The 26,385-nt window shown below is 28.0% G+C and overlaps 1 protein-coding gene across 3 annotated transcripts in view; it reads left to right on the top strand.

The window, feature by feature from the left end:
• The window catches only part of LOC129958099 (gamma-aminobutyric acid receptor subunit beta-like), a 234,984-nt gene that overhangs the window by 204,625 nt on the left and 3,974 nt on the right, over nucleotides 1-26,385 (top strand). The window contains exon 8 of one of the 3 annotated variants that reach the window (XM_056070287.1): nucleotides 16,275-16,520. The exons of the other annotated variants lie outside the window; for them this stretch is intronic. Coding sequence (XP_055926262.1) covers nucleotides 16,275-16,505 — 231 coding nt within the window. The 3' untranslated portion in view covers nucleotides 16,506-16,520. Of the gene's footprint in view, nucleotides 1-16,274; nucleotides 16,521-26,385 lie in introns of those variants that run through there. 3 annotated transcript variants of the gene reach the window in all.

Raw genomic sequence — 26,385 nt, 5'->3', positions numbered from 1 at the left:
AATAATTTTCTGGAACATACAGTAATATTTATTTAATAAATAGAATAAACTTTGTCTTCTTACTTTTATTTCTTAATTCATTAAAATGGGTTCCAATAGAGCTATTTCCCTCTATTTGGACAATAAACATTCCTTATGAATTCCCTTGAATAAATTTATCATATAGTTATGAATCACGAAAATTATGGCAAATTTTCTTTTCCTCTAGGAATAGAATATTATTAAAATAAAGCTCCCAAACAATGACAAATAATTTAGAATGTAAATATAAGATAGTTACATGTATCTTTTCTGCTCAGTTTAGCAGGGCCAGTCTTTTGTTGCCCAAAAAGCGGGAAATAAATGACGCGTTTACATTTAGAATTCAGAAGGCAAACGGTAATGCGTGCCTACTAGGAACAATTTCTGTTCCGTGGGCTCCACCAATTCCCTGCATTTCCGCTCACTCGAGCTTCATTTCCCTCAACAGATATTTTTTCAACAGTTTCTACCAGTAGTTCTTAAAATGAATCTCTCTCTCTCTCTCTCTCTCTCTCTGTGTGTGTGTGTGTGTGTGTGTGTGTGTGTGTGTGTGTGTGTGTGTGTGTGTGTGTGTGTGTGTGTGTGTGTGTGTGTGTGTGTGTGTGTGTGTGTGTGTGTGTGTGTGTGTGTGTGTGTTTACAGATTATGAAACCTCCTCGATTATATTACCAAAGATATCTCAAAATATAAGTCATAAAAATAAGTCGTCTAGGGGAATATTTTAAAATAAAATTTTCTGATATTTAATACCATTAAATTCAACTCTTGAATGTTGTTGATATGATTACATCAAAACATTAGAATCAGCTTTTCCAAATATTCGTTTCACACTTTTTAAATATTATTTAAAGTAATTCGATAGAACATTCAAGAATACAGATCGACTTAAACTCTTATTCTGTAAGAAAACTAGTTTGTGTTCTGATGGACTATTTCCTTCTCCTAGAACTCCGATATACATTTTTCATATACTGAATCCCTTTAAAAAAGACTTTTCTTGAAACTTAAGATATACGTATATGTATATTAATTTAGATGCCCCTTATGTAACTGGCAAATGACAGTAGTTTTGTTAATACGAAAAAAGACAACTCTCAACACCTTGTTCTGACATCAATTACATTAGCAGGGAATCTTCAAGCAGTACCATATGATATGCATACAAAGAAAATTAGAGAATGGTAAACAACTTTCCAAAGTGTCAAACTTGACTTTTTGTTAAAAAAAGCAAATAGGGGTCAAAACCATCTGAAACTATGCACTGAATAAATATTTTCTTTCTTCGATAGATGATTTGCGTACTTCAGCATAAATCTTGAAGTTCTGATTTTTTTACTATTAGAGAATCAAGTCATTGGAAGATACTAGCTAATCATTCTTAGACACTAGGCATACTAAATATACTCTTTAACGATGGAACAGCAAAGTTTGATACAATTAGAATAAGCAGATGATTTTCACTTCTGAGACCAAAACGTTTACTGTTTCATTTCCATTCATTTGTCACTTCCTTTCCCATTTTTTCTAGAAATTTATGGAACAATGCATAGAAAAATTTCGTTCTTTTATTTATTTATTTATTTTGTCTACGTTTGAATTTTGGGGAAAGAAAGATTTCTCTGAATGCTTCATAAAGAGAAATGAATCGTTAGTTTTGAAACAAGAATTGTGAATAATACTAATATTCATTCGATAAAAAAAAAGAAGTGGCATTTACTTACCTTCATTATTTTCAGTTTTACACAAATTTTGTAAAATATTAAAACTATTCGTTTTGGGCATTCCACAATTTAACAGGATCTAAAAAAGGGCATCAAAATCAAAGAAGAGCAAACAGTTCCAAGCTTCATCTTCTTCGACGATGGAAGATCCCAACGTTTTATTTCAACAAGCGAAGAAGTACGGATATAATAGTGCTTTATAGAATCCAAGCCTTATTCATCTCTGTAGGCCTAATAATATTATAAGTAATAATGATAAGTTATAATGATAATAGAAGTCAGCATGACAAGATAAAAAGGATAGCAAATGATAGCCTTTGTTGGTGTCAATTTTTGCCCTGTAGAAGGAGAGAGCACTCTTTTAAAAATAAGATTTATCAAGGAAGGAGGGAATTGAAGAGTTGCATTTTTCATGACATCAGCGAATTTATCTATTATACTTTTGATAAGTCCAGCAGTATTTTATTCTAAATATAAATATTAATAGTCTTAAGATTTATCCAGCTTTTTTCACCATAAAGAATGTCGAAAAATAATGTTAAAAACAGCTAAAGGGCCCGTAGTACTGTATGAATTACATGTTCTACAAAACATTGATCAATGCATAAATATGCATAAACAAACAAGAATTCATAAAATGGTAGCTTGTATGAGTAGTAGAACTTAAAAAAATTTAATTGAACATTTTAGTTCCATAAATATTTCTTGAATAATTTATGTATTTACAACAAAAATATACTTTGAAGGCTTGAGTTTAAAAGCAAATAAAAACTCTACTTTGTAGCAACAACTAAATGTGTTTGTTTGTTTTTCATTCAAAAGCAAAATTTGCAAGATAGATAAAAAGCTACTTCTCAAGTATATGCTAAAGAATTTAAGCAACTGAAGTAAAATAAAAATTTCATTTTTTGATTCTTATTTACTATTGAAAAAAAATCCACGCCTTTTCTATTTGCTCGGTTGAAAAATCGTCTTTAAGTCTATATTTGCTATGCCGATATAATTTATCTGTTGCTCAATAAATCATGTAAAAAGTTTTTGAAAATTTATGAAGCAATGAGTTTAGCAAACCATGCAATACATCCGAACTCACGTACTTGGCATATTAAAACAAATGCCTAACTGCAAATAATTTTTTGAAAGAACCGTTTATTATTATTAATATGCTGGAAATTAACTTCTTGTTTTAATTATTTTCTACATTTTGATCTTTACGATTCATTATAGCAATAACTAAATGAGTAATTGTTATAATAAATATGAAAATTTTGAGAGGAATTTTCAAGATCCTCAAATTTACTAGCAATTTTTTTTCAGAACACTAGAAAAGTCAAAAACGATAAGAAAATACATTGCAAAGTTCCAACCTTATAAATATGAAACTAAGTAAAAAGAGTGAAAAATTTGAAACTGAGAGCATAATATTTTCGATAAAAAATAATCTAAAGTATATTTTGGCTTTATTTTATTTGAAAATATGAAATTTTCAAATTAAAATACAATAGAATACCATCTTAAGTATCTAAAATAAAACATTACTTTTTACATATTCAAACTGAAATAAGTTTTGAAAATGTGTTGACAAAAAAATATAATGAATTCGTATAATCAAAATGGACTCGAGAACTCAGAATATCTTATATAATAAATGTTGCGTAACTAGCACAGTTTCGTATCTTTTTCCAAGTGTAAAATGTCAATATTTATCAATTTTTGATAAATATTGATTCCTTGAAAAATTGAAATATTAATTCCTTCTCTTGATATCGAGCTAAAATATTCAGTGTCGGAAAGAACTGCAATATGTTTTGCAAATAGGTTGAAATAGCAATGTGATAATTCGAGGGAGGAGTACAAAAATAAGGAGCTTTTGTTTCTAAAATTTTAATCTCTAAATTTCAATAGAGTTTTTATGATAACTTAATTGTTATCTTTACATAGAAAAATCTGAATTGCTTGTTAAATTCTTCGCTTCTGAATTCCATTTTATTAATAACATTTTTTCATCATATTTTTTCATAAATTAATTTCCAAATTTTATGTAGCTTCAATTTGTCTTGTTATACATCTTCATGCTAAATATAACAGAATAATTAAAGAGTACTGTCATATGATAAGGACACAATTTGAGATGAAATGCATATAAAATGAATTTTAAAGTTTTATTGTAAATATTTTTTATTGGAATTATTTTAATAGTATTATCCTTTAAATTTTAATTTATTAGTATTAAAGAATCTTAATATCACTTATTTCATGAGTTGGCTACCAGTTGGCAATATGAATATAAAACGAAAAATTAATCCATTCAATCGATTAAATAATAAGTACGGAAAATAATAAAATTATTTATTGCCATCCAGAACACAAAATAAAATAAATTTTCCAAAAAAAAAAAAAAACTAGCAGATCAGGAAATGATTGAAATTTCAAAACTCCATCTTTGAGAAAAAACTGATTAAAAGATTCCATAACATTTATAATAATAACGAAAAGAAATATTTTAAAAGCGGAAACTAATTAAAATTAAAATAATTTCTTCTTAATAGAATAGTAATTAAGGTGTTTTTTTTAGGAATTGGGTCATTCATTTTATTTAATATCATTAAAATACAGCAAAACCGAACATCTTCGAAGAATCCCTATTGCTAAATAAATCCAGTTTCTAGTTTTTTCCAGGAACCTAATTAACTATATTCCAATCTATTTGTAATTCTCTATTTTGGCATTTTATAAGCATTCTTTTCCATTTTTCTTTAAAATGAATAGCTAATAAATGCCTTGCTGCATACTAAATTGCAATTGAGAAGTTTGATTGTAAAATGAGCTGCTCTTTATACATTTTAAAAGGCAAGAATCAATAAAATTAAAACATGTATAAATTTAGAGCTTTAAATCTTTCTCAGTATAAAGCAGATAGGTGTAGGATAATTAATATTCTTGGAAATAATACAACTTTAAAATGGCTCTAAAACTTTTGTGATATTTAATATGTGTGCAAAAATCATCTCCTCATGCCTTCCATAGACTGTGTAGGAAATTTGGTTACATTACATTCGTGTATTTTAGATGTAGGTGCCTCCAAATAGGAAAAGTATTTTTATCACTTCTTTGCCTGTTATATATTTTTATATAGAAATATTTTCTATATTAAATTTGAATAAAGATGTTTCTATAGAATGACAGAAAACTTTCGATGCATTTATTGATTTATTAAACAGAACTTGCTGAGTTTCTTTAAAATAACAAAAGTGCAATATCAGTTTGATATTAATCAAATTTTATTCAGATGATGCTTAAAGTGTAAAGGTTTAACTTAATCCACGTTTTGAAACAAACATGAATAGGATACCACAAATGCAATAAGAATAAAAATAATAATTTTTCTAACTTGTTTAAACTTTCTTAAACTTAATTCATTTACCATTCATTTTTACAGAAATCTCTAATATAAAGTTCCTTTTAATTTATGTATTATTGTCCATGTAATAATATTTTGAAGCTATGAACAAAATCTTCTTTTCAATTACAAAATATGTTGCACGATTTCAAAAGATATCACGTTTTCATATCATACACAAATTTGCAATTAAAGCTCCTTCTTTTTGGGAACGGTTTATGACATTGCAAATCCCAGAATCTGAATATTTAGATAATTCTATTATTACATCATTACATTAACAATAAAAAACAATCTAGAATTCATTTATTCATATAGGAATGCGGAAACTAAATTCTTTTAATACATTCCATTCATGACGTATTCATTCCAGAGCTAAAACCCTAAATTTGCGCAAGAAATGTTCGTTACTTTCCAAAATAAAATTCGTACATTGAAAAAAGGAAGAGAGAAGAAGTCAAAATATGATACATATATTTATTTGGAAGCTTATTCATGGAAGCAGAAAACTGATTTATATTCACAATACATAAATTGAATGAATACTTTATTATTGAGTATTTTTGTCTGGAAATGTACCGAGCGTTTGGTGAATGTGAATTGTAAAAGAGAATCAAGTTGTATGGGACAGATCTCCCAAATAAAACTGTGCAGTGTGCGTGTTTTTTACTACACTGCTTAAATATTTTATTTCGAATTTGGATTCATTGCATTCCTGGGACTTTAATGACGTTAATGAAAAATTCTTTGCGACCAGGGTTAAAATGTAAGGAGATGCTTGAGATTTTCTTACTGGAGTTGATCATTAGATGAAACAGTGTAAGAAATTATTCAAATATAGAAACTAATAATATTAAAATAAATAAGCTATTTAAATATGATATGTCTCCAATACAATATTAATAAACGGATGTCTTCCCGATCCATAAAGAAACAAAGGATACATTAATTTGAAATTCGTAACTTATAAACGTAACGAAATATTTTTAAAGACAGATCACTCGGCCTTTCCCTTGTCGCTTATTGTTCAAATGAAAAGAATAAAGTCACGAAAAAGTTTCTACAAGAAGCTATGAAAATAAGCATAAACACAAAAGCAAATTTATACAAAAAAAAATAATTAAAACTTAGTTTTTTTAAATTGTAAAAATGTCCATATAAATTACCATTTCCTAATTTACATACAATTTCTTATAAACTGACAACATTCTATAGAAAAATATAATTTTAAATAATAACATTATGAAGAAACAATTTCATTTTCCTTCTATTGAAATATTATTAATAGTGTGTGATGAAAAATACATAAAAGTGGTCAAGAAATAGGTCAACAAAATTGAATTGCATACATTTGAAAAATGTCTACATTTTATTATTTCCAAACAAAGTGCATCGACATTTCAAGGAGCGAAGTAAGTATTCAGCTATTTGGAAAAGAATCTATAAAAATCTTTTTTATTCAGTGAAAATTGAAACAGGTCTGATAAAATTCGATATAGAACCCTTTTTGTTTTTCGCCATACTGTTGGTATTTATTTTATAATATGCTGTACAATTATTGATTTTCCTAACTGTTATACTGAAATATTAAAGTTCAATTTGCCTCACCATAAAAATCAGTATCTTAAAATTTGGATTTCGGTTTCCTCATCAAATGCTATTGCAAAAAATGTAATGTTAAAAGATTTATGGCTTATAATCAATCAACCATTAATGAATAATTTATTTTTGAAGGAATTTATAACGCTCGCGTTAAAAAATGACTCCCAATCGATGCCATTGTTTTTAAATTCAAACATTTTTCTCATTAACTATAAGTTTTAGATTCTTATCTCATTTGGTAACAGACAAAAATCAATAAAACACTCAATTTATAACATCTTTATTCAAAATCAGTTCTAGATATTTCAGTCAAGTTTTTGAGCCTGTGATCTAATTGATGCTATAAGATACGAAATGAAAACTGTGCAAAAAAGTTAACTAACACTGTAATTTCTTGCTAACAAAACTGAAAGAAAAGTAAAAGGCTTTTAAAAATTAAAACTTTCATATTTATTCATTCCTTTTTTTTATGCATCTCATCCTTTTGCAAAATTTATTTTTATTCTTTTTTTAAATCTTTTGATTGATTTATAATTTTGAGTTCATATAAGAGCTGAGAATAAATTGGACGATAATTCAAATAACTTCATTAAAATTACTAATGCTCAAAATCAATTAAGTTTGAAGTCTATCATCACACAAGCGCAAATTGTGATCCTTGAATTTAGCTGGCTATTGACACGAAGAAATTATAAAGAAAATAAATGTAAAATACAGTTTCAAAGATAATAAAATGAGTCAGGAAGAAATTGAGATTCCAAAACAAATAAATCTGTGATATTTAAACTCTATAGAAAATGAATTTACGAATATAATTCACATTTTTTTTCGATAGTGTAACAAAAAAAATTTATGTGCCTCTAAAATAGCAAAGAAGTACTTTGTGTATGTATGTGTACAAGAAAAAAAAAAGATTTCAGCTCTTATCGCTGGCGGTTTCAAGACTTTCTTCAGATTCGAATGACACGATAAGATTTCAAAAAATTTTGTAGAGTGATCAATATTTTATCGCAGATTCCTTCTTTCTATAGAAAATGTCTCCAGGTTACTGGACCTAAATCGACAAAAATCGTTTGGAAACACCTTAAAAAGAAAACGAAAACCTATTTTTTGAGTTATATCAGTAAAATAAATGTTTCAAGTATTTCTTATTAATCAAAATAACAAGTTGCGTTGCAAAACTTTTGTAAAGCAAATCTCCGATGAAATGTTTTTTTAATAATTAGTACTTTTTTAATTTTTGCATACTAATTACGAGGAAAATAATTTCAAAATTCCATTATCATAAATCACAGATCTAATGCATCAGATTTTTATGCATGTGAAAACAACGAAATGATTTTATAGAAACTTATTAAATATATTTATGGATCGCAAATAATTTCCTTTATACAAATTCTTTCCATAAATTTTTATTTATTTCGTTTCATCCTCTAAAATTTCTGTTAAACCTAATAGTCAAACCTAAATGAAAGCCGGATTGATAATCTTTTCGTGCATTTCCTTCTATCCTTGGCCCTTCCTAGCTTTTTCCTATTCCTTCGTCTTAGTCCAATGTTGGACATATTTTTGTCATTCCAAGCTTTCAGTAAAAGTGCTTTTGACTTTTAGTATGGATTGTAGTCGAGAGACACGACTTTTCGAGTTAGTTTACCGGATTATTTCTTTGATATTTAGGGTAAAAATAAACTAAGAATCAGAATTTTAACATTTCTACTTCGTTTATTTTGAGATGAAATTGTGAAACAGGAAAAGGAAGACATGGAAAGCTGGAGTTAAAAATATTTCAAGAAAAAATTTGATTACTCCAAAAAATATTTTATTTCAGTCGATTCTTATAAAATTAGACATAATAAAAAATAATTTTTACAAAAAAAAAAAAAAAAAAAAAAGAGGAAGAAGAAGAAGAATGTTTCAAATATCTTTGTGAACGGTTCCTGGATTTATTCAAAACAAAGTTGAAGGAAGGGATATTTTAAATTCTTGCATCAAGATACTAGTGAAGAATGAATTCAGAATGGAAAAGGAGACGAAAGCCTGGAAACTATTTCAGTTTAGTACTATCTAGCTTTCTTGCAAGACCGGATTACAAATCGATAATGGTAGAGTTGTTTAGCAAATTTCATATTATATTAGTTTGAAATATGAGCTTAATACACATTTTTTCCATTCGCATTTGGATCATTATTCTGAAAATGTAGGTGCAGTCACCGAGAAGCTAGGTGAAAAATCTCACTAAGGAATAAAAAAAGAATGAAAAAAAGATTTCATGGTAGATAAAATATCAGCCGACTTTTCCTGGATATTGAAGAGCGAACGATCTGTACCAAGTCGTCAGAAGAGAATATTTGAGAAGAGAAAACGTTACTTTAAGGAATTGTAAACTGTTCTATAAACTCATTAATCCTTCAAAATCGTGACTAGATATAAATTCAAAATATGTATTTATAAGGTGATAAAATAAAAATAAAAATTTCGAAATATTTTTACTTATTTACCCCCAAAATATGATAAAAAAGTGCTAGAAAAATTGGATTGCATTTTTGGAATCCTTACTGAAAATTATATAAAAACAATTATCAAAACTTAAACAATTTTTCGAAATATTTTTTGTAGACTTGCGCAAGTTGTTCAATGCTTTCGACAGCTTTTTGAGCATTTTTGAAAAATAAAAATATTAAAATAAATCTGGGAAATAAAATTAATTTCCTCAGTTTAGATTAATTATCTAATTTCTTAAATAGTCGATTAAAAAAAAAATATTCTTGACATGTAAGATATTCCGTAAGTAAAAATTTGATGGAATTGATCTTACCTTTTTTTTTATTCCAAATAACTCAAAATCTACTTCACCGTTTTCATTATATCAGTAAAACGTTATTAAGGCGAACCTCACAATTTTGAATAACTGATCGATTGAATGAATAAATGGCTATGTGGACAATTTTTAGCACTTTAAACAGCACCAACCTACTACCTTAAAAAAGAGCAGACCGCGGCCAGCTTAAAACTAGACTAGTTAATGAAATTTAACTTTCATCAAATAAAAATAATCCACTAAAATTATTAAAATATTTATCTAAGTATATACACTCCACAGAACAAATGACTAGAAACTAACTAAACGTGAAATCAATGAAGCAATAAAAGCTTTGAAGGCAGCAATAGTTTCAATAAATTTTTTATTGTTCTTTTAGAAATTTTATGACTTTTTTTCATTTAAAAATGTAATCGGATTTTTTTTTAGTTGGAAATAGCATTCCTATTAAGTATGAAATTGACTAAAATGTTTTTTTATTGTTAACAAAATGATCTCTAAGCTTTTTTTAAGTACAGGTTCTCACACAAATACGAAATTCTTGTTCAGGGCCCAAGTTGTTAAACGAGTTGCTTTGAGAAACAACTCGATAAGAGAAAGAACATTTTTGTATAATCGTTTGACATAAAATGAATGACATGACGCTCAGGCGTACGTGTGAGCCTTCATATAAAAAAATCAATATCTATCTACGAATGGAAATTAATTGGTGACATATGCTAGTTAAATGCCCGAAATTTATGAATGAAAAAAGCTTTCACTATAAATAAGCCGGCGTCCTGGCATAGGGGTAGCGCGTCTTCCCCGTGATCTGGGCGTCCCGGGTTCGAGTCCCGGTTTGGGCATGGTTGTTCTATCTGTGAGATGTGTGGATGTGCCCTCCTGTAAAAAGGGGTTGTGCAAGCGAATGAATGATGCGTGAGTGGCAAAGTCGTACTCTTGGCCCTAGTTGGCGCTGCTATAAAAAATGAGAGACGTCCCCCTCAGGCTTAAATCGCTGTCTTCGTAACAGCGGGCTTGTCAGTGGCAAGTGCCATAAGAAACAAACAAACTATAAATAAATCAAGAAAGTAAGATAACGCAGAGAGTTAATTCAATAACTAAACATTTATTGAGTTATGATTTATTTACAAATAAATAATTCCGCGTGGTTTTTATTTTCATTCTTCTCTTTGCACGTTCGAGTATACGAAGTATACAAAGAGTAATCTTAAGAAAATTCGAACTCATGATTTAAGTTTCAGACTTTTCTAAATCCAAAAAACACACTTTTTTTTAATTATGCCTGTCTGTAGCTCAATCTGTCTGTGAACACTTTGAGCAAGACAGATGAAATTATAATAAAAATATTGAAATTATTATAATTATAAAGTCTTAACAGCAAATGTATAGACTTCTATTAAATATTGAACAAAATCCATCCAGAGGAACTCTGTCTGAATACAAATCAACATGATAAATAAAATTTGGTGCATAGATTTATCTTTTGTAGATATGAATCAAATTTGAAACTAAATCTTACAAGGAGTTAATGTGATAACTCAACAACTTGGATCAAAGAAATTTAGAATACAGTACTTATTCAATCGTGAATCAAATCCTATGGATCTGTACTTTCAAATGCGTCCAACTCAAAAACACATTGATTTAAATAAATGACATTTGGTATATGATCCTGTGACTACAATTGTAGCGTTATGTCAAATTTTCATTTCAATCGGTTGTAAAATAAAAAACATTGGTTTTTGGATATTTGTGTACTAATCGCATTGCAGCGATTAGTTGTCAAAAAAAATCACCAAATGACTCTCTTTAATAGGCTCTTTCGTAACTCTTGTCGTTCGATAATGACACGCGATTAATGATATATAAATACCAGTTTTCTTTAATATTATCCAAAGCTTACAATTCTGTTATGGTGGATTCTGAAAATAAAAATTTGCGCACTCGTGTTGTTCATGGCCATCCCATATTTTATGAGAGGGTAGGGAAGGAAATCATCACTTTATTCGAAAGAGATCATTCCTGCTGATTGCCAAACATAAGTGTAGGCTACAGAAGAAAATATATGAAAGAACGAAAATTTCTAAGCTTTGAATTTGGATTCACCAGCTATAAGGAAGTCTTTTTATTATTATCTTTCATTATTTATACTGAATCATGAAATCAATTGAATACTGGAAACTTGCCGAGTTACAAATGTTACAGGAGAACGAAATATAAATTCCAGGCTTATGTTGCCAGCAACATCGCTTTCAATTTCTTAAGAATTTGTTGGACCTAGATTGCAAACGTTGGCATTTAATATGGAAAATGAAAAACAATAGCACTTATTGCTTTTAATTGCCCAGTCTTCAATGCATTTTCGAAAGACTCTATCAATTTTAAAAGATACAAAAGTTACTTGATGTTAATATGTGCACTTTCGTTTCAAACTAAAATTATCATGAATGTATTAATATTTAAGAAATGACAAGCACATGGGTTTTAGTACTTGCCATTTTACTTTAATTATCAGTACTTTAGATTCATCTTTCAGTTTTTTTTAACATTTTTTTCACTTTCGATTTTTATTAAAAAAATTGTAGGATTAATTTGTTGGAGATATTATGGCCAGTGAAGATGAATCGGCCAATTCCTTTTTTTTTTTTTTTTCTTTCTTTCTTTCTTTTTTTGCATAAAAACCATTTCTACTTTTTGTTTCAATTAAGAAAAATAAAGGAGTGATAAAAAGACACAACTTCATTAATTTTATGAAGAGAACTTTTTTATTTTCGTCCGAAATCTTTCATTAGTTTTGAAGGTATTATAGCATACGGGTTCCAAAGTAAAAAAATAGCATTTTTTTTTTTTTTTACAACCATGTTTATGAATATTTATGATTCATACATGAATCATAGATGTTTTGAAAAAATCCAACGCATATTATTACAAAACATTAAAAATCCTATCAGATCCACTATACATTTCTTCAAATCAATAGCAGAAAAAATGATAAACTTACGAGATTAAAATAATACGGCCATTTTGAAAAGCCAGCTATCGCAGATTTCCTCATCCTCGGGAAAGATTATTGGACTAATTCAGCTTTACGCACTGTTTCAGAATCTGCATAGCATTTTTTTTTTCCGTCAAAATATGAAATGAACACTGAAACCTTCATGCGGCCAAACTGTTTTCAGATACCTTATATGTTTTGTCGATAAATCTTTCAAAGGCTTATTTTGAAGAAATTTTTATGAATTGAAGTTATTTTTAAAGTAATGAAGTATATAACTTCTAATATTTTGCTGCAAATAAAATTTTGAGTGGTCTATTCTGCCGTTACAAAAATAATTTTCAATGCGATTCAAACAAAGTCTTCTGTGAGTATTCCAATATTTTTTAATGACTCTTTCCAAATTTATTCAAAATGTATTACTGACATGCTTTCAAATCAAATTTATTTAAAAATGCATGTGTTCTGATATGTATTATATCTTTACTAACAGACAAGAAGCGTTTCAATTTCACATCCGTTGCGCAGTCCTTCTCAACTTGATATCAAACAGAACATGCACAAAATGGTGAAGAGTTTGAGGAATAAAATCTATGGATGAATCATTTCTCTTCTTGGTAGTTATGTCATGATAAATGTTATAGATTTGAGTTGAGTGCATTTTCTTCTCGAAATAGAGGTATTATTTATATTGTAACGAATACAGCTTAAGCAAAATATCGAAGAAGGGAATGAAATATTTAATTTTTTAAAAATTAAATGTTCACTTGAAATTTACAAGAAATATTTTTATGCATATAAATGTCTGGAATTCATTGTTCAGCCATTCTATAAATATTGATTGGAAAAATAAATTGTTAATCTAACAAAAGCCTGTAATTTCAAACTAAGTTTTCTATATGAGCTAAATTTCTCGTTACAACTTAATCGCTCTCGTTTTTAAAAACATATATTCATCGCTAATAAATTAATAAATTAGTAATTCTAAAACATAATCTATGATTTTTTTTTTAACTTGAAGAGAATTCACAATCCACATAATTGTTCTCTAATGTTTGATATATGTTCTGTAATACAGTTATTCAATGTTTTAAAAATACAAATTAGAAGGAAGAAACTTTAATATTTGCCTGTATAAACTAAGAAATTCACCCTTACAATACACTGCATAATGATATTATAAACCTTTGCGCTTTTTCGAGAAACTGAAATTCTGAAACTTTCTATAAAACTCGTTATTTTTTTTATTCATAAAAGAGCATCAGACGAAAATTTCAAACTTGGTTTTTATTAAAAAACTAGAAACATAACATAAAAATTTTTCTCTTCACTATTTTTTTAATTTTTTATTATATTTTGTTTGTTTTTTGCTAATTAATTATTCTTAGTTCTTAAGCAGGAAGAAAAAGGAAAATGTGAACAACGCGGAAAACTCAAATGTCATTTACTATTTTATTAGAAAACATATTTTGAATTTCTTTGTTGAATATCTAAATTCTCCTACATTTTGATGGTAAATGTATCAAGGTAATGTTTGATATGGAGGGTGAAGAATTTCAATTTGAAAAAAGATGTTTAAAATTGTCACTCTCTTCTTCATTCTCAAATCCCTACCATTCTTCTGATACAGTGCCTAGTTTAAAAAAGATTAATAATACACGATTAATATTAATTTTTCGATGTCTTCTGAAAACGCGTCTTAATCAAGCTTGCATAAATTGATCTTTGCTGAAAGGAATTTCGATATTTGAAACGAAGCTTATTTATTCATTTATTTATAATTATTTAATTAATTTCTGCAATATTTATACTTCAAACCTCAACCTCAAATGAATCATGCTATAAATTTGTTTTCAGAGCAGAAATAAATCATAATCCTTCATCATGATTAATACTTCATTTACTAATAACAGGAGGAATATTTTCTTAATTGATAAACTATGCACTTCTAATTTTACGTGCACTCTGCATACCATTACTTTACGATTCCTTTTTATTTATTTATTCCAAAATTTGAATATCAATTGGGAGGACATTTTTATTCAGCGACTTCGATTTAGATTAATTATTTGTCTTGCACGCTTTAACGCTTTATTTGAGTAATTTTAATTTGAAAATGCTTAATGATAAGGCGCATTAATATGGTTTGGACTTCACTTGTTGGTAAAATATTTTAGAAGTTAAAGCAATATTAATATATAACTGTATAAAGCATGTTGTGTGTTTCTTGTTTTTGAAATATTACATGTTTCCCAACATATTTGTAGTGTGTTTGTATAAGTTCAACACTGCATTGTCAAATATTAGAAACCCTTTTGTAGAATCCTTCCCCTTAAGAAATACCGCTAAATAAAGCAACACTTTAATCTGCAATACTATTTTTTAAACAAATTTATTCAAGCGTGAGCAATGTAATAGCCTAGAGAAGTAATTTCATTTTCTCTTGTAAAACTAAATAGTAATATAATTCGAACAAAGAAGTGCATTGTTTTACCAACAACATTTTTTGGGAAAAAGTGAAAATTCTGGAGAACTTTTAAGTCATTTCGTGGTTTTATGATTTATTTTTGCTTTGTTTAGGTTATTTTTAATTAAAAAAAACAAAAAAAAAACTTGAAAATTTTCAGAAAAATTTGAATCAAAATGTGAGATGTTAGACTTGTTTCATTCAAATCCAAAAATAAATGCGACATATATAAATCGAATATTTTTCTGGTGCACAAAAATAAATTTGAATATCAATGAATTAAAAAAATAAATTCAAACAAAATACCTCCAAATATTAGGTTCGATCCTATCCTATCATCCTATTGATGACCATTCTGAATAAAATTTCTAATACAAGTTCAATTGATTAAGACATCTCTAAAAAATAAAAACGAAAAAATATATAAACTATCTCTCTACAACATTAACGGGGATAAAGTAGAGATGTATTCCTCAGATTAACCCTCACAAATTTGATATGAAAGATGAAGAAGTTGATTGGAAGATGCAAAGTTTTCAGACGTAGAAAACCATTTAATAAAAATAGAAATCGAAAAAATTGAAAGATTATAACCAGAAAATATAGATTATTGATGAATTTGCTTACTTTAATCAAACTTATATACATTGCTTATGAGAAATGTACAAACATTTGCATTTTAATTACATGGCACGCTAATAATCAAGAAGATATAAACATAAAAAAATGAAATGAAAATGTTTCTAAGAAAAGCTCTGTAAGACTACTTGGTATCCAAATATTTTCTATTTCTGAATACATGTATTATTTATATTTTCTGGTAATTTAGTGATTTTTCAAAATTTTTAAAGCATCAACCAAATGGCATAAAGAAGATATAAAATTAAGTGCTTGAACTAGAGCTACTTTTTGATGGCGATAATGGAAAATCTGTTCATTTCACCAATTTCGGATATGATAATTAGAAATAAGAAATTAGAAGACAACACACTGTGGATTGGAGCAATAGTGAATTTCTAAAGAAAATTCACTTCATTTTGTTATCCGCAATTTGAAAGATATGAATGTCAGTTAACTTACGCACTAAACTTTTGACTCTTGAAAAAAAATGAGCTCTCTTGTAATAACCCCTTAAATTAACCAGAAAGAATTCAAATGCAAAGATGGGTTTCTGAGCATTTTGACAAAGCAGTAAAAGCAGTTTCTTAAAGAGAAAAGTAATGAGTGATCTTCTCTGTCTGCTTCAGGATATTCGACTGAAGAAGGTTCCCGCAGCTCAAGTGACCGTACCTCCCGAACTGGAAGCGCTGTTTGGGAAAAACACCAACAAAATGTGTGGAGTTAGTCCAAGTGACATTGACAAATACTCACGACTGTTATTCCCGGTGTGTTTTGTGTCTTTTAATATGATGTATTGGATCATCTATCTTCATATCAGTGATACTCTGGTAGAAGACAATGTAGTTTTGACAAATTGATTGCATTCAGTGCTGAAGTTTTATATAAAAAAAACTAGTTTGATCAGAATTCAAGAATCCTTTTCCAAGCCAGAATATTACTAATGAACATGCCAATTCGTAATGTTCTTGGTAGAAGAAGAATTTAAGAAAGCAAGTATTGTTAACGCCTGGCGGTGCATGATATAGATTATAAATACGAAACTGTAGAGTTTCAGGTCTGAACTGCACCTAGTTATCAAACATATAACCTACTTAACTACATTCTAGTCCTAGATATGATGACTGAATATTTATTCGTACGTTAAGAGGAATTTGTTTCAACTCGTAGCTACTTCCTGAGCGCTCCTCGGATGTTGTTCTACTATTTTAGATATTTTTTGCATGAGACCACCGTGTATTCATATCGCATAAAGCATGAACAAATATTTTCTAAGAGTTACTACTCTTGTCTTTAGAATGTTAAATATGTAAATGTACAATAGATATCAATTGATGACAGTTTTATTTATTAAAAGACAAATACTATTTAAAGTAAACCTGAAATCATTTCCACAACTGAACTTGTTCCCTGATAATCTAGATTTTCAATTTTAACATAATTACTCATTATTATCAGTCACCTGTTGCGATTTGTAGAGAGATCATTATCATATTTTATCTCTAATATTATGGTATAGAAATAATCTCAACAAAGCAATATTATTCAAAAAGTGCATGTTTATCACTGAAAAGACATAATATATTCAATGGGAAATAAGAGTCCATTTTCCAGAAATTCATATCAAGCAATTTTTAAAAATTAATTAGTATGAAGAATAAAATAATCATTCATTTAATTATTTAGCTAAAACTTTTATTCTCCAATGCGCAAATGAAAAGACTCTACACTCTACTAAAACAATGCATTTAAGATAACACCTACTAAATGTAGTTGTCTAAGAAGAGCCAAAATTGTTTCATGCATTACAAGGACTGGTGAATTCGAATACCCTATTTTGAAAATGAGAGAAACCCTTTAAGAATCTTACAGCAAAATATAAAATTTCATATAATGAGCGCAGCAAAAATAAAATAAAAGAGATACGATTTTAAAACGGAACTGCGGTGGAATTATTAGTTTCAATTCTATGACAATAACTTGCTCGAAAGCAGTGATAGGAAGAAAAAATGTTAACATAGAGCAGAAGGAAGCTATGTTTATAATGCCGTCATCACACAGACAATGCTCAAGCATTTCATTATTATACAAAGCATTCTCTGTGTGCATCCCCAGTCTCTCTGGATAGCCCCACGAATATTTCCATGAACTTCAAGAGGAGTTTGGTGGACACATGCAGAATTGCAAAATTTGCCCATGTTATATACTAAATTATCCCTTAGGCTAATAATGATTTTTAAAAATATCCATTAACTGGATTTAAAAAATATCCATAACTGGCATTAATGAACATATATTAATGTGTCTGACGTAAAATGGATTGTCGATTAAATATTGTCTCTAGGATCAAGATAATCACATATAGTAATTATTATGTATGTGTGATGGAACTTACTTTTCTCCTTTACTAGTTTTAAATTCTTTCCTATCATTGTTCACAAGGAAGTTACAGTCACTTACAAGCAGGTCGATCAGTTTGAATAAACATGTGAATAATAAATGGTGTAAAATAAAAAAAAAATCAGTAATATTTATATGTCCAACAGGCTATTTTCGAAACAGAAATTAATATATTTTGCTGATGTTCATTTTTAAAAGCGCTGTATAATTTTTAAATTCAATTATTTTACATCTAAATCTGCATCTTCAATTCAAATGGGAAAAAATGTTTATAAAAGATACTTTTTATCTTCGAAATTTTGATATAAAGGTTTTTAAGTTATCATTAATACACAAGAAATTGAATCATTAATGCAATCGAAGTTAGTGCTTTGATCGAACTTTATATATTTTTTAAGAACTTCTTAAGAGTTTGCATTAAATTTAATTGCATTTTCTCTAAATCATGAATAATTTTTGTAGCAATGAATGAAGAACCAAGCAATTTACAAATTTTCTCTTGATTCTAAAATTTATTGAAAACAATGATTGCTGAAGAATTGAACTATACGTCGCATCCACATTCATTGAAAAAAGAATTAAATATGACTGTTGTGTTATTATTATATTCTCATTTTTGAGAAGGAGAAATTTATTCATCTTAATATTCTGGAAAGAAAGGAATTCGTGATTTATTTATACAAGTTTCATAACAGTATTGCTAAAAATCAACAAATAAATTTTTTGACTGCTCTTGCACTAACCTATATCACGAAAAAAATTATTTAAAAATATAATATTTCTTTTAGTTATTCCAAAAACAGTGGATAACATGAAAACAAAGTATGGGCTTGTAAAAATACGCATTTTTGTTAACTCGTCAAGAAAATAATAACTTTCTTTAAAATATTGTATAATGTCAAAATTATAAAGGCGATTAGGAATATTTTTCAACAGTTAAAAAAATTTCAAGCAAAAGTTTTCTTATGATGTCATTAGGATGCTGTTTCTTTTCATTTTGCAATGTATGATGGATAAATTACATTAGAAAAATAATCTGCTCTTTAAATTACATTATCTACATATTCACTATTTATATAATAGGAATCACTGCACATCTACTTTTAAATAAAGTAAACTCAAGTATAACGCGTTTCTATGTAGCAAGCATTCGTATAACGCGATGAAAGGATTATTATTCTTATACAGCGCGATAAATAGTCGAGTATTACGCGTAAGAAATGTAACATTTTCATAGTGTGTGTGTTTGTTTGTATGTTTAAAACAAGCAAGCACATTTACTCGTTGTTTGTATCAGAGCATGTGAAGCTGACAGTTTTGAAAAAATAACATCTCCTTAGCAATATGGGCAGATACAAATTACAGACATATTTGAACTCTCGTAAATTCGCCCGATAATGTATACCTCTGCATTCTATAAGAGTCCAATGAATTGTTAATAAGAAAATACAATAAAATTTCCGAGGCAAATCATAGTAGAAAATAATATTTTTAAAGGTAAAAAAAATTCTTTTAATAAAAAAAAATTAAGTAAGTAAAATGCTTTTAATCCTTTTTTTAATTTTGCAATCTGTATTACTAACATTAGAAAAATAACCTGCTCTTTACATTGCAATATCTATATATTCATCATTTATATAAAAGGAATCACTGCATATCCACTTTTAAATAAAGTAAACTCAAGTATAAGGCTGATTACACATATAGCGTTTTTTCCGCTGCGGTTATTTTACCGTTACCGCTCACATAAATTGAAGGTTTACACACAAGGCGGTAAAATTTCCGTCTCTGTCGTAAGAGTCGGCGTAATTTCATCAACAAACAAATTTACTTTAACCGTGTTATTTAAACTATTTACTACTTAAGTGTAATTTGAAATGAATAGGGTGCAGATTCTATCTTTATTGTTATTTTGTCATCGAATGAAGAGGAAAATTAAAAAATCGACTTGTTTGGATTTATTCAATTAATGAAAAAAGAGGGGTTAAGAACTCTTTACACGTTATTTGAAGATATGAAGCAAAAGAAATCGGCATTGAAATTCTTCAATAATTTCAGAATGTTGAAGACTTCCTTTGGTGGATTACATGGGCGGCTAAAAGATATCCGTACAAAAATACCAAATCGAGGAATTCCATTCAGCCTGTAGAAATTCTGGCAATAACTTTTGAAGTATTAAATTGCATTGAATAAAATAAATGTTTTACTTATAATTATTTTCATGCATTGTTGTTTTAAAGTTTTGATGGTAACTTTGTTTATTGATGCAATTAAATAAAAACATACAAATATGTACAGAACCTTAGATATGTTTTATACACATAAATATACGATTAGAAATTAATATACAATTAATATTAATTCATATTATCTAATTAATAATACCATTCAGTTGTGCTAATGGGCACTGCCGACAGTAAATATCATTTCATTTTGTGCTTGCCAGGGACAAAAAGTCCAGAAGTACAGTACTTTTTTGTTGTTGATTCAGCATTTGAACTGAATAAAAATTTGCTAAGGCCGTATGCTGAAACGCATTTGACAGTCGAAAAGTGAATCTTCAACTATCGATTTGTCAAGCAAGAAGGTACATAGAATGCGCATTTTAGTATCCTCAGCAATAAATGGAGAATATTCCATCGACCTTTTACCACATTTTGCGCATGATATTATTAAAGCTTGTATTATTCTTCATAATTATGTTAGGGAGAGAGATAGATACATGATTGAGGATACAATGTCAATCATAGGATTGGAAGATATTCAAGTAGAAAATATTACAAAAGGATGCTTCAAAGCAAACAATATGAGAAATATTCTATGTAGATATTTTGTTTCAAATGCAGGCATAGTTTCCTGGCATACATCCACAGTATAAAATTATTCTGATCACCATGATATTAGAGACAGATAACTTGTAAAATATGCCGCTTTCTTATTTGAAACAAATATTGCAAGAAAAAACGTTTTTCTTTGTTTTTATTTACCTGTAAATTATTTTTCATTTATTAGAAATAACTTAAAAGCATCATAAAACTTTTTTGAAAAACGTAATATTGTTACTAATTCCCAATAATGTTTATATTTTTACAAAAAAAAAAATAGTTTTTAATACTAGTCAGCTCAGAGATAAAAAAAAAAGAATTGAATATTAAATCCAAAAACAACAGTGCAATATAAATAGAATTCTCTAGAACTAGAGAGTATTACTATCATTTCTAACTCTAAAATTAGATGTTTTTACGACTTCATCTTTTTTCTAGAAAGAATAGCTTCTATCTTTTTCTTATAATAAATCAAAGTCGTTACAAATTTCATTTCAACCGCTGCGTTTCTATCTTTAAAACCCATAAAACAGGCCCCTCTTGGATTAAAGCAATTAAAACTTCATTATCAGTATTTAACTCATTCATGTTCATAATGGATGAAAAACCTATTGATGCTAAAAGAAAAATTATGCTTCACGTGGGAAGGTAAAACTCACTATGAAAAGCAACTCTATTCGTTAAAAAACGCCGTGTATGTAAGCTTGCATTTTTTGATTATGTCCGTAGTACTTGCACGGCGACGTAAAAATACCATTTTCGCCAGTGGCAGCCGATGTCTGCACAACGTCCGGGAACGGAAAATTGACCGCGCGTTTATTTTTCCGCCTAATATGTAAGCTCTAATTTACTTCAACGCATTACTCTTGTTATGGCCGCGACGGTAAATTTACCGCGTTGGGAAAATCCGCTGTGTGTGTAACCAGCCTAACGCGTTTCCATGTAGAATGCATTTGTATAACGCGATGAAAGAATCGTCATTAATTCTCATACAATGCGATAATCAGTCGCGTATCACGCGTAAGAAATTTAACATTTTCACGTGTGAGGTTTTTTAAAATTTGCTTAAAAAGGCACATTTACTTTTTTTATGTATGAGCAGTGAAGCTGATAATTAAAAAAAAAGTGACACCTCTTTAATAATATACTCAGTTACTAATTGGAGGCATGTCTGAACTTGTCAAAATTGCTCCTGCGTCGTGAAAGAGTTCAATGCATATTTAATAAGAAAATATAATGAAATTTCTGAGGCAAATCATGGTAGGAAAGATATTTTTAAAGGTAAAATGATCATTTCCATTTAAATAGTGTAAAAAGAATTATCATTCAACTTTTTTCAGTAATTCTACACAAATAAAACCACGGTTTATCAGGATGAATTGAAATACGTTCACAGATTTTTTAAAAAAACAGCAAAACAAGGTTTGGGTAACGATTAATGGCGAAAACTATATGAGTTTTATAAAGAAACTAGGAATATTTTGGAATTTTTTTTTTTAAATCTCAGTTATGTAGAAAAATAAACTGTACACATACATTTTCGGTGTACTCAATAAACGTCGGAAATGTTCACAGTGATGCTAATGTAGAAATTATTGTAATAAAAATTATAATTTATTAACAGCTTTCCAAAAAGTTTTAAAACCATTTACATCATTTGAAAATGATAATCGTTTCGGAAATTGCATATCAAAACAGAATTTAGAGGTATAACGATCATTCTTTATAGTTTAATTAGACAAAAACTCTGATATATTATGTCGCATTTCGAAGTCTGGTACAAAATAATTTTAAGCATTAAAGTACATTGTAGAATCTGGTAAAAACATTTAATTGATTTCTTTTTAAATAATGGCTGGAATTTCGGTAATAAGACATATCCTGAATGCATTTAAATCTATGCTCTGTAATGCTTTAAAATATTGGTTCATTTTACTGTTCCTTAAAAAGGCATTTCAGGTCTTTTGTTGTTCAATATTTCAATCTATATTAAAAATTATGCAAATACCCAATTTATTTATAAAATAGTAAATGTATTTATTATCTTTATCCAAAATGAAGCTGTGCAAACTGAAATAATTTATTCATTGAGTATTATTCTTTCTTTATAGCTTCAAAATCAGTTAAAGACCATCAAAACTTCATCATCTATTGACATAAAAAAAGTTTTTAATCATAAAAGATTACTTAATAATTAATAATAATAATAATAAGTGATAATAAAGCACCAGGTGATGTTGCGTAGACTTGCAATAGTTTCGTTTTTTGTATATGAAAGTTTATATTCATTAAAAAAGAAAAATTGATTTTATTAGTAGAAATAATTTGTAATTTATTTTGTAATTGAAATCTGTTTGTATCCAGTATAAGAAAAAAGATATTTATTCATTTTGGATTAAAATAAAATATAACTATGTTTGAAAAAAATTTCTCATTGCATTATTTTACTTGATTATTCATTGTATCATTTTATTCGAATATTCATCCGTGCGCATTGGGAATAAAGGTAATTAGCAAAGCATTCATTCAAAAATTATTGCATTTTATTCATTCATTACATACATAATTGCCAGTATAAAAGAAACACTTCAAATGCATTGAAAAGTTCATAATTCTTCTAAGTCTTTATGAAAGCAAAGAAAAAGGTATCAATTTAAAACTCTAAAAAAATACATCTACTGAATTCCAAGCAAGTCTATTAGCTAAAACTATATGTCGGATTAATAAGAAACTGCGGCCATTTTGCTAGCTAGAATAATGATTTTCTAATGTTTCATCTTTTAATAAAATGCTTCAGCACTAAAATTTCTTTCTTTTTTTTCTTACTTTGATATTGAATGAAATGACTTCTTCGGAAATTACAAAAATGACTTCACAATACATTTCCAACATCACCATCCTGAAAACATTTCATTAGACAAAGGTGAAGATCTGATACTGTTGGAAAAAAAACTTCTATATAAATCGCCAAAAGAATTTTTCTTAAACAAAATATAAAATTACTTAACGATAAATTTAAGCTTGGAAACAATTGTAGATAATAAATTAAAAAATTTTTTTTATGCTATAATTTTTAAAAAAAATCAGCATGTTAAATATTTATTTATCTATCTTTTAAATTTTGAGAAAATTATCAGAGCAAATCAAACTTGTGCCTGCAAAGTTTGATTTAAAAGCGAATCATTTTGTTTTTCATGTTTGCTTTCAGAAATTTCAAGTTTTGAAAAGTTAATCACATTAAGATAATTATTCGGCTGCTTAAATTGGTGTAAATACTTAATATTAAATGATTTAACTACCTACAAAGGAAATCCCTTGGCTGTCTTATTAATGATCCGGTACAAAACATTCACAGCCCATTTGAATGGATATGCTTTAGGAATAAATGATAACAGATTTGCTCCGAACAATTTTTACAACAGAAAACTATTGTTTTGACATTAATTTACAAGAAATTATAACAATTCAGAAATTTATAAAATAATCCTAACGGAAAATAAATAAATACAGAAATATGCAGAAATAGGAGAATTTGCGCGAAAAGCTTTGATTATTTGTTCGAAATTGCTTTGAGTAAATACTCATGAATTCAGTTTAACTGGTTCGTTTTCTCCTCCACTTTACAACTTGAGAAACTATTTATTTTTACGATTTTTTTCCTTAGTAATATTTATTCAATTGGCTAAAAAAAAATCTGGAATAAAACTTCATTTGGAAATAAGTAGAAAACTGTTCAAAATGAATTGTTGACTGTACAAAAGTTCTTCCAATGTAGCTTACAATAATATAGGAACAATAACGTAGTTTCTTTCATTCTGAATGAAATTGAAAAGCCAAATTAGCATAATAATATTATTCGTAATATTTTACGATAAAAACATTAATAATTTTGAAGGTAAATCTAAAACTATTTAGAAAGACCTTTTTAACAATATTTGAATAGAGGATTTTCCTGAATCTAACGAGATAAACTATGATTAATATTAACAGAGAATTCACTTTACTTTCAATCTTGGCAGTTAGATGATAAATTATTCCGGATACATTAACTAAAATTATGACACATAAACTTTCAATTATATTATGGCATTAATAAAATTTTGCTTTATTTGAATAGATATATTATTGTAATGAATATATATAGTAAGATTTAAATAATCAATTTAATAAATTGTCATAAAAAAACGGCTTCAGTTTCTAAGAATCAGAAATTCAATACAAAATTCGTTCGTAGTTTTCATTTTTATTTAAATTTTACCTATCCTTGGTAATTTTTGGAAAGAACATATCTTTGAAACGAAACACAAAAAATTTTATATTTGTAATGCAGCAGGTTTTCGTAAATGCCGTCGGTTCGACTTTTATTTGATTAAAAAAATAAAGAAAAAGAAGACACAGCCTCAATTTAAAAGGGGGCGGAACTCAACATTACAGTTCTGAAAAGAATTTCTAGACAGGAATCGAAAAAATTCTGTGAAATTAGAAAGGATTCGGCAATTTTTCTAAACATTGGTTTATCGATTTGATTCCATCAGCTGTAGAGATATTTGTCCCAGGAACGGACGGTGAGAAATAAAAGAACGTGGTTCCTATAAAGCAACTTTTAAGAGATGAAACAATCGCACTACTCAAAAGCGAAACAACTTGGACTTTCAAGAAACTTCAGCGATGTAGAAAGCAAAATTGATTCTGCTTATGAGAGCTGGGTTATAAATAATGCTATGGTCCAGTCTCGTCCTTTAAGGGACTAAATACAAATGTAAATTTGAAATAAGTGTCAAAAATTCGTCTATTTTTATGTCATTTAATGTCTATATCAATTACTCAAAATCAACCAAGGTATCCTTAGAACAATTTAAAGAAAACTTTTCCCCTAATAATTATTTAAATATTACGACTCTTGGAAGACACAAAAATGGATGTCATTAAAATTTACAAAATCTTTCTTTAATCTTGATTTGAAAAAACAGAATTAATCACCTTCTTCCTGTTAGCATTTAATATTTCTCAGTGAAACTTATTTATGGATCTATTTATTCCCTTAGTCGATAAATTTCATATAATGCTTTATCTTATTAAAAATAAAAGGGAGCACTGGTGATTCGACCGAAATTTTCAAAGCAAAATCAAGCTAAAAATCCTTTTAATAATTCTGTGTGGCGCAAATACACAATGAGAGTTTTTCTTTTCAGTTTACCTAGGCATTTATAAAATCAAACTACTGTCACCACTTTTTAAAATTTTCTATTTAGTAAACTAAACCTACTAAAAGAATCTAAAAGTTTACTTAAAAAATAGCTTTCTTCAGTGCATATCAGGCGTTAAAAGTTCCGAAAAATGCAACTTATTTTAAAAGAATGAAGCCATTTTTTTCTAATCATTTGTGATAATAATAAAGAAAGATAATCATCTGCTGACAATCTACTAGATACGGCTACTACTAAATTTGGCCCAAACAAATTTTGAATGTACAAATTGGAATTGAAAATACTCAACATTCTTATAATGAAAAAGT

The sequence above is a fragment of the Argiope bruennichi genome, chromosome X1, assembly GCF_947563725.1.
Source record: "Argiope bruennichi chromosome X1, qqArgBrue1.1, whole genome shotgun sequence".
NCBI lineage: Eukaryota > Metazoa > Arthropoda > Arachnida > Araneae > Araneidae > Argiope > Argiope bruennichi.
Note: the sequence above shows the minus strand (reverse complement) of the source record. Positions and strands in the feature narration are given on the sequence as shown.